Source organism: Arachis ipaensis, chromosome B02 (assembly GCF_000816755.2).
Source record: "Arachis ipaensis cultivar K30076 chromosome B02, Araip1.1, whole genome shotgun sequence".
Classification (NCBI taxonomy): domain Eukaryota; kingdom Viridiplantae; phylum Streptophyta; class Magnoliopsida; order Fabales; family Fabaceae; genus Arachis; species Arachis ipaensis.
This window is the reverse complement of record NC_029786.2, coordinates 87,266,254-87,276,290: the sequence shown is the minus strand read 5'-3', so window position 1 is coordinate 87,276,290 and position 10,037 is coordinate 87,266,254. Positions and strand designations below refer to the sequence as shown.

The following is a 10,037-nucleotide window of genomic DNA, read 5'->3' as shown; positions in this document are numbered from 1 at the left end:
TTACAATTAAATTCATAAAATAAAGGAAACAAATTTTTTAGGTTTTTTTTTTTATATTCAGACAAAAATTATGTTTTATATAAAGAAGAATCTCATTGATATAATAGACAATTATAAATAAAATAAATCACTGGAGTAAAAAGTATTTATGCAAAGATACAAAATATTTTTTAATATATTTTGTCCCAGTAAAAAGTTTATTTTAGCCTAAATGAAAAGTTCAAGCACTTATTCTATATTCTTGTATTTTCCATTATAAAATCTATTTTCGGCATATACACCTACACCATTATCATATACACCCATAACAAATTTATTTTAAAGTGTATACTATGACGGCTATAATAATGTGATAGTGATTATATACTTTTAATAACATTTAAAAAATATTATTAAAATTATCATAAAATATATTTTATTTTAATTTTATTTTTTAATTTTTTATTTATATGATTAAATTCTTTTATTTATATTAGAAACAACATATTTGAAAATTTATTATTTTTTAAACTAAAAAAATAATTTATTTTCTAATAGTAGAAAAAAAAATTCCAACGATATACAAAAAATAAAAAAATTGAAAAATTTTGAATTTTTAAATTCATTTAATCTTAATTTGTGAACAAGTGAAGCAAAAAAAAGAATTATTTAAAAAATTCGTTGTTAAAAATATATTTAATATAATTTAAAAATTTTAAAATAAAATTAAAACAAAATAAAATAAAATAAAATTTAAAGATATTTTTAAATATTTTAACAAATTTTAAAAATAAAAAATATATTTGACTTTAAAATTAAAATAATATTTCTTAATTTAAAAATAAATATAAAAAATATAATTTTATGTTTAACAATAATAAAAATATTATTAAAATTTTAGTCATAATAGTCAATTAGTCATTATAACTATAGTTAGACACTCCCATTTTTTTAGTTGTAATATTAATAGGAGTGACAGGTGTCTGTCGCAAAACAAAAAATAAATAAATACGGCTAGAGAGAGGGGCAGTGAAGTACTGAACAGAATCCGTGATTCGTGGGACCCACAATTGTTATTGGTCCACGTGTCACTCTTCGCCGCGTCTCCCAAAGTCTGATACCTATATATGCATGCTGAATCTCTCCCTCCATTTTCACTCATACATCCGCCCCCACCCACTCACCGACTCACTGAACTCGTTCACTGAGTCACGCGATTCGGTCTTCTTCGTTTCCAAAATCATGGACTCCATCACCCCTGATCCCACTCGAGCTTTCGTTAAGAATATCAAACGTGTTGTCGTCAAGGTTTTTTATTTTTTTGATTAACTTTACATATTTTCTCTTATATATGTTCTTTTTCAGAATGATTTATTTTGATTTCTCTTAAAACATTTTTATAATGCATTTTCTAGTGAGGTGTTATATTATTAATATGAATGGAAAATGCGAAAGATGAGCATTTATTTTTATCATTTTTTTTTGTTTTTTGTTTTGTCTGATTGCTAACACTGGCATTTCTTCATGGCATGACTTTTTTGTTCTTTATAGTTGATTATGTCACTGGATTTTATTTATTTAATTTTTGCTTTTCATTTGTTTTGGTGGTGGGTGGTTTACTGGTTTTGTGTTAGTTCTGATTATTTGAGAAGTGCTTTTATAATTTTGTTTAGCTTTTTTGAAAAAAATGATGTTTTTTATATCTTTGGTTATTTTATGAAAACTTATTTTTTTCACTACAATAGTTGATTTTTTGTTTTGGAAAAACCAAATGATCCTATATTATCATTATTCTTTTATTGAGTTATGCCTTGTTCTTTCTTTCTTTTTTGGATTAACAATTTTATTTTGTTGCATCATCTTGATTGAAGGTTGGAACAGCTGTTGTTACTAGAAGTGATGGAAGATTAGCACTGGGAAGACTTGGTTCTCTCTGCGAGCAAGTATGTATATATCAAATTGTTGCTTATAATTTCGTTGATTCAATCAATCAATAAAAATTGTATAATCTAGGGTGGGCTGAGAGTCCCTTAACTAAGTGTCTGAGTGTTCAATTCTTGCCTTAGTTATTAAAAACATTTTAAAATTCCGGATCATGATCTAACTAGAGATTGGTCACTGTACTTGACAGGGGATCTTCTAAATATGGACAATAGAAATGTCATTTAAATATGTATATATAAAGAAAATCCATGATTTGATATCTCTAAATTCAACTGCTTTTAGAAGGGAAAAATAGATAAAAATGATGAAAAAATGAAGCCTCTAAACTGGGATTTTCTTATTTTTATTTATATTTATTGAATTTTTTAGTATTATATTTTGTGGCTGAAAGATGTGTCTTCTTTGGAAAATTTGCAGCTTAAAGAACTAAACACACAAGGCTATGAAGTTATATTGGTGACTTCAGGTGCTGTTGGTCTTGGCCGCCAAAGGCTTAGATATCGGAGATTGGCCAATAGCAGGTTCCTAGCTAACATTTCAGCCTTGCAATGTTATCATTTTCAAATTTCTAATTAGTCACAAGTGGCTAAGTGGGGTTCATAATTTCAATTGCAAGTTAATATGAGTTTTGATGCAACATAAAATAAAGAGTGAATAAGGCCCTGTATTTATATTTTCTTATTTTTAATATCATCTTTGGTGCAGAGAAAAATTAGCATAAAGATAAATTATCATAAAGTGTTATTGGAATTAGACTTGCATAGGATTGAAGGATTTCATGTAAATTTCTCCATTATCTAGTAATATGAGGTGGCAAAGATTAAAAATAGAAGGTAATGAATCATGAGCTTTAAAGAAAATCGGTTGCTTGTCATGCAGCTTTGCTGATCTTCAAAAGCCTCAAGGTGAGTTTGATGGAAAAGCATGTGCAGCTGTTGGGCAGAGCAGTCTCATGGCTCTATACGATACCATGTTCAGCCAGGTTGAACCAAAATTAAGTTTCTTGTTCATTATGCTCTCAATCTAACATACATTAGTTGGTGTTTTTCTCTATTCGTTTATTTTATTCTTCATATTGATGCTGATATAATATTTTCTTGGTGCAGCTTGATGTGACTTCTTCCCAACTTCTTGTGAATGATGGGTTTTTTAGGGATTCAGGCTTTAGAAAACAACTGTCTGACACAGTGAACTCGTTATTAGATTTAAGGGTTATCCCCATTTTCAATGAAAATGATGCTGTTAGTACCAGGAAGGCACCATATGAGGTATGCTAATTTTAATTATCTCTATTTATTTTTTTAATTATCAATGGCTGGTTTGTTATTGCCATAGTATAGTCAATTTGCCTTTTTCAACTCTCCTTTCTCTTAAAAGAAAGCACAATCTGTTGGATTGATTTTATTGGCTGTGATATGATATGTATTACAACAGAACAGAACATGCAAAAATTTCACTAAGCTGAATCAATCTTCATGATGGCTTTGTAATGTGTAATTAATTTTAATTGTAAGCACTATGTGCAGGATTCATCTGGTATTTTCTGGGACAATGACAGTTTGGCGGGTCTATTAGCTCTTGAACTTAAAGCCGATCTCCTTGTTTTATTGAGTGATGTTGAGGGCCTTTATAGTGGTCCTCCAAGTGATCCGAAATCGAAGCTAATTCACACATATGTGAAAGAGAAACATCAAGGAGAAATTACTTTTGGAGATAAGTCAAGATTGGGCAGGGGTGGCATGACTGCTAAAGTTAATGCCGCCGTTTGTGCTGCTTATGCTGGCACCCCGGTGATCATAACTAGGTATGCAGAATTTGAAGCTGTCTTTTCGTTGATATATTCCATTGAAAAGAAATTTTCTATGGAGAACTTGTTATAGTCATTTGATTTTTGGGTTGACCTTTGATAGAAGCCCAATTTCAACAAAATAAGTTGTGGTCCTGAGTTAGAAAAAAAAAAAAAATTGAATTAGATAGATTACTTTAAGAAGCTGTTTGCAACATATTATCCTTGATTGTCCTCCCCCTCTTCTTTTAACACAGCATTTAAACCAGTCTATGGATATGAGGTGACCTGCAAATGCACTTCTCCACTTTGAAATAAACATAATGATAATTTCTGTAATGCTATCTATAGTAGCTCATAGTGCATGTAATGCTACAGGGAAAAAAAACTGAAGGAAAATGTTTTCCTTTTCTTTCTCTTTTTTTATTGTTTTTCTTTTTCTTTTTCTTTTTGTTTTGATTCGTGTTTAGTAATTCTGATTTCCTTTGTCAGTGCTGTCTTTCATTTCATTTATTTTTTTTCTCATACCAGCAGCATTTGCATAGTTTCAAGTATGCATATTGATTTTCCATTCTACTGACTTTGATTTGCATTTTAAACCTTTGTTGAAGTGGCTATGCCACAAATAACATCATACGTGTGCTTCAAGGGGAAAGAATAGGTACTGTCTTTCATAAAGATGCACATTTGTGGTCTAGCATAAAGGAAGTGAGTGCGCGTGACATGGCAGTTGCTGCACGGGAGAGTTCTAGACGACTTCAGGTAAGTGCATTATTTGATAAATTTGAGTTTTTAAGCGGAATGCTGAACTGCATTAGTCAGTGACTCATTTGTATTACATTAATTTTTTCTGTATCAGGTCCTAAATTCTGAAGAAAGGAGGAAAATATTGCTGGCAGTAGCTGATGCATTGGAGAAAAATGAGGGTATGATAAGGGTTGAGAACGAGGCAGATGTTGCTGCTGCTGAGGCAGCTGGATATGAAAGATCTTTGATATCTCGTTTGACCCTAAAGCCTGAGAAGGCAAGAAACAATTGAATGCATATTATATAATTATATAATAATATCAAAACATCATAACATAAAATACTCGGCTTTCATGTTTTCATGTCTGCAATGATTTCTCACTTTGCAATTTTTTTTTTTTTTGGGAGAGCATTTTTTTTATTCTCTTCTTCTATTTCTGATCATTGTTTTTGTATTTTACAGATCTCTACTCTTGTAAGGTCTGTTCGCATGCTGGCAGACATGGAAGAACCTATTGGTCAGATTTTGAAGAGAACTGAGGTCAAAATCCCTTCCCTTTTATTTGAAGGAGGGTCTCTTATCCTCCGTATTCTTTGTATTAATCCTCATGCGTTAATTATTTTATCCTTTTTGTTAAAGAAACTGAAATGGTAAGTGATAAGTAAAATAATAATTGGCTCTGTGATATTGAACTGATTTAGCAATTTTCTTTTTTCATGTGGTTAAACTATACAGTTTTGTAACTCATGTTCTCTGATCTTGATTCTTGATCTAAGAAAAAGAATATCCCTCCCTTTACAAAGAAAAATGTTATCAGACCATACATTTTACTGTTCAACAATCAGCATTAGTTTTCACTGTTTATACATTCTTTGTTCAGCTAGCTGATAAACTCATCTTGGAGAAAATATCATGTCCATTGGGAGTACTCCTGGTTATATTTGAGTCTCGACCTGATGCCCTTGTTCAGGTAATTTTAAGATTTCCATTCTCTTACATTCTTCTTTGGTCTTCAATTAAACTTCTGAGAATGACAAAGACATGAACACAAATAAAAGTTGTAAATCTAATCGTTGTTTTGCTACATTACCAAGCTTCAATAAATCCTTTTAGTTTATAACATATCTGACTATTACTTTTCAGATTAGGGTATGTTGTTTTGAATATTGATTGTAAAGTTTCTCCACCTCTTTTTCTTTTGTGGTTGGAATCGATTAATAGATAGCTGCATTGGCAATTCGAAGTGGGAATGGTTTACTTCTTAAAGGTGGAAAGGAAGCCCGGCGATCAAATGCTGTCTTACACAAGGTTTATATATTTATTCTGCTTGAGGCTACCACATTATAAGTTTAATCTGAATCAAATTTGACTCTTTGTTCTTATTATAGTTATTGATATGTTTCCATATGGATATTTTTTAATTATCAGGTGATTACTTCAGTCATGCCCGAAACTGTCAGTGACAAACTTATTGGGCTTGTGACTTCAAGAGAAGAAATTCCAGATCTTCTCAAGGTGGATATTACACATTGAACTTATTATTTTTTTTTCCTGTGATGATTTTGCACTAATTTTATTCTGCTTCAGCTGGATGATGTGATAGATCTTGTCGTCCCCAGAGGCAGTAATAAACTTGTTTCTCAAATAAAGGAGTCAACAAAAATTCCTGTTCTTGGTCATGCTGGTAATATATACATATGATTTCCAATTTGTATTCACACAAATTCCAGTTCTTTCTCAGATTGAGTAATAAGCTTCATAATGCAGATGGAATTTGCCATGTTTATGTTGACAAATCTGCTGATATTAATATGGCAAAGCAGATTGTTAGGGATGCAAAGACTGATTATCCTGCAGCCTGCAATGCAATGGTAATTAACATCGATTCAAAATAGCATATTCACCTATTCCTCGTTATGAATAATATGAATAGAATCTGTTGAATATCCTAATTAATATAATATGTTTTAATATTGATAGGAAACTCTACTTGTACACAAGGATCTGATAAACAATGGTGGACTTGATGAGCTTGTTTTTGAACTTCGACGTGAAGGTTTGATCTTGCAATTGGAAATTTATGATGAGAAGAATTGATATGAGTTGAAACTTTACTCTGATTTCTTCTTCCTTTTTTTTAAATACCTTTATGGGATCAGAAGAAGCTTTGATATATTAGTTTCATGATATTCTGCATCCTGAGAAGTAAAATGTGCATGTTAAGGAAAGAAAATTGACCAGAGCACTAATTAGATCCCAACTAAAATTGAACAGTCAAAAGTTTAATTGAAATCACAATGATTGGTCAAATATATTTTTGAAGTGATTTTTCAAAGGAATAAAGAAAAAGGAGTTTATAAACTTAAAAAAAAAAAGATTTTACTCAAAAGAGAAAGATCTGCATGTGAAAAAACTTAGTGACTTATTTTACTTTATAAATTGACTAAGAAAAATCTATTTATTATTGATAAAGAAAAGTTTTGAATAAAAGTATGACACCTTTATGTACCAAATAGTCATATTTCTATGCTAGTGTCTATTTTAAAACTTAATAGTTTGGGTAAAAATGGTGCAAGAAATGCTGTGCTAAGTTGTCTTTAAAAACAACAAAGTGTTTAAACAACCATAATTTTGCTTGCAGGTGTTCAACTGTATGGTGGACCAACAGCCAGTGCCTTACTAAATATTGTGGAAACGAGCTCTTTTCATCATGAGTATAGTTCACTTGCTTGCACGGTCGAAATTGTTGACGATGTATATGCTGCCATTGAACACATACATCAACATGGAAGGTATAGGGTCTTGCATTTCATTTTATTCTCATTATCTCTTTGATAAGTGTCTAAAAGTCATTCATACTTTGGCGTTTATGCAGTGCTCATACTGAATGCATTGTTACTGAAGACTGTAAAGTCGCTGAAACTTTCTTACGACAAGTTGACAGGTATGCCTATATCTTTTCTTTGAGAAATGTCATTTGATCCTTTGCTTCAAATCATGAGAAGCTGGGATTTCTTCTAATGCTTACATAATTTGTTTGAATATCCATTCAATTACTTCCCAAAGTGATTCATTATACAATATGTTACTTTTTCTTGTTACATTTTTTGAGTTCCATATATTAGGATTGATTTATGTACTATTGCCTCTCTTACATTTTCTCTACAACCAGACCATCAATGGTAGTTTTTTTTTTTTTTACATCTATTGTTACCTATCTACAGAGCTCACATCTAGTTTTGACTTTTGAATAATTGTTTCTCCAGATTCAATGATTCATATAAATATATAGTGGGATGGCAACCATGTTTAATTTGAGTGTAATTCAGTTTTCAGTCTGAACTAACATTCTGCTTCAATGTGTTTCTATTCTTCACTATTCTTGAATAAATATGTTTACTCGCTCTGTCGTTCATTCTCTAATATATACACATTCATCGGATGTGCAAACAGTGCTGCTGTATTCCACAATGCAAGTACAAGGTTCTGTGATGGAGCAAGATTTGGGCTTGGTGCAGAGGTAATGTATCCTTTTATAAGCCTGTTGTTAATTAGTGTAGTTTTGTTCTTTTCTTATCTGTTCTTGGTCGATTGTTGAACAGGTCGGAATCAGTACAAGTCGAATTCATGCTCGTGGTCCTGTAGGAGTTGAGGGTTTGTTAACAAACAGATGGTACATAATTGTGCTCTTCTCTCTTGGCTTTTGTTATATTGAACAGAATAGTATCTTAAATAATTATATTTATCTTCATGGGGGTGCCTAAACTACGTAATTTTATGCTATGCTATGCTTTTGTGTTTTTCTGATTTTTGCATCTTTTTGGATATAATGCAGGATACTAAGAGGAAATGGTCAGGTTGTAGATGGCGATCGAGGAATGAATTACACTCATAAAGAACTGCCACTAAAAGCATAACTTAGTGTACAAGGAACTGATGAAGTTCAGATATGCTTGCCTCATTAAATGGAATCTCTCTTCTGTTCTATTTTGATATACAGAAGTTGCTGAGATGCTGCCTATAATATTCGACTCTTATTTGCCCCTTTTTTCCAGAGCATTTTTCCTAACCTGGAGCAAGTTCAAGTGGGGATAAAATAATCATATACATTGTTACTATTTGCCTATGCTTTTTGTTGCTCTTTAATTCAGTGTTCCATGATATGCAAAACAGCAATGCTGTGAGTGATCGTATAAATGTATTCACTATTTCTATATGAAGTTGAATAATCCTATGTTAGAAGATAAAAAAAAGTTTGATAATAATGTAGTTATTATTCTTTTCTTGCCTTAGCACGAAGTTGGTAGAAGTTTACAAAATCATGTTATAGCATGCCACTTTACAACGTTAACCATCATTATTAGTATTCTTATCATTTTCTCTTTTTGGGTACGCTTCTCTTATCATATCATTTATCATCATATGATATTTTACTAACACATTCACCATTATTCTCTTTCGACTAGTTTAATAATTATTCAAAACTTGAAATTAATAGATTAATAGTCTAAAATAAGAGGCCTCTACACATACAAGTTTTTTTGGCTTACAAGTCTTACAAGTCCAATAAAACACACGCATTACACTTAATTAACGCATTACACACTTCCACATTCAAGAGTAAATAAAACACACGTTATTCAACAACTTCCTGTTTCCAAAACGCGCTACTTACCATGCATTATGAACGACTCTTCTTCTTCCTCCATGAAAACAATTTTCTTGCCAAATTTGAAGATAATGGAACTTCAGAAATACACCCAAACGATTACAGAAATACACCCCCAACGATTACAGAAATACACCCAAAGAATTACAGAAATACACCCAAACGGTTACAGAAATTCACTCAAACGATTATAGAAATATACCCAAAGGATTACAGAAATACACCTAAAGGATTTAAGAAATACACCAAAAATTCGTTGAAGTACACCTTATGCATATTTCAGAATTCTTTCTCTTTCTCCTCCTCATCTTCTGCTGCTGCTTCTTCTTCAAAAACGATTTCAGAGCTTGATGTCAAAAAACAATGGAAATCGAGAATAACGAAGAAAGAAAGCAGAGAGAAAAGCACGTAAATGAAGAAGAAGAACAGAAAGAGGAAGAAGAACGTGCAGCAAGAAGAAGAAGAAGGCAAGAAACGAAAGAAAAGAAGAAGAAGAGGAAGAGAAAGAAAAACGTGCAAGAAGAAGAACGAGAAAGCGAAAGCAATAAACGAAAGAAAAGAAGAAGAAGAAGAAGTGGAACAGGAAGAAGAACGTGCAGCAACAAGAAGAAGAAGAAGGAGAAAGAGAAGGTAAGAAACGAAAGAAAAGAAGAAGAAGAGGAAGAGGAGGAAGAAGAAGAAGAACTTTTGGGGTTTATTCGTTAATTAACTTGTAAAGCATACAATGGCTTGTATGCAGAGCTTTTCTCCTAAAATAATTCTACACTTTGAAACCATATTAATTAAACTTTGCATACTAAAAACTAATAGGCATGGAGTGCTTAGGAAAAAGAAAAATGGCAGATGTCATTAATTTATTCCAAGATTTTATATATAGGGAGTGTTAGGTAAACAATGGCCATCTTGAACAA

The 10,037-nt window shown here is 31.5% G+C and overlaps 1 protein-coding gene across 2 annotated transcripts in view; it reads left to right on the top strand.

Moving 5' to 3' along the window:
* The window catches only part of LOC107625609 (delta-1-pyrroline-5-carboxylate synthase), a 14,445-nt gene extending 5,696 nt beyond the window's left edge, over positions 1–8,749 (top strand). Inside the window, exons 1-20 of one of the 2 annotated variants that reach the window (XM_016328291.2) lie at positions 1,128–1,287; positions 1,851–1,922; positions 2,341–2,444; positions 2,803–2,905; positions 3,030–3,191; positions 3,450–3,727; positions 4,321–4,471; positions 4,569–4,733; positions 4,920–4,997; positions 5,338–5,427; positions 5,679–5,765; positions 5,886–5,972; positions 6,045–6,141; positions 6,225–6,328; positions 6,438–6,513; positions 7,099–7,249; positions 7,333–7,401; positions 7,911–7,977; positions 8,060–8,130; positions 8,293–8,749. In XM_016328291.2, the coding sequence (XP_016183777.1) occupies positions 1,222–1,287; positions 1,851–1,922; positions 2,341–2,444; positions 2,803–2,905; positions 3,030–3,191; positions 3,450–3,727; positions 4,321–4,471; positions 4,569–4,733; positions 4,920–4,997; positions 5,338–5,427; positions 5,679–5,765; positions 5,886–5,972; positions 6,045–6,141; positions 6,225–6,328; positions 6,438–6,513; positions 7,099–7,249; positions 7,333–7,401; positions 7,911–7,977; positions 8,060–8,130; positions 8,293–8,374 (2,160 nt within the window). In that variant the 5' untranslated portion in view covers positions 1,128–1,221 and the 3' untranslated portion in view covers positions 8,375–8,749. Of the gene's footprint in view, positions 1–1,127; positions 1,288–1,850; positions 1,923–2,340; positions 2,445–2,802; positions 2,906–3,029; positions 3,192–3,449; positions 3,728–4,320; positions 4,472–4,568; positions 4,734–4,919; positions 4,998–5,337; positions 5,428–5,678; positions 5,766–5,885; positions 5,973–6,044; positions 6,142–6,224; positions 6,329–6,437; positions 6,514–7,098; positions 7,250–7,332; positions 7,402–7,910; positions 7,978–8,059; positions 8,131–8,292 lie in introns of those variants that run through there. The other variant, XM_016328292.2, reaches the window with a different exon arrangement.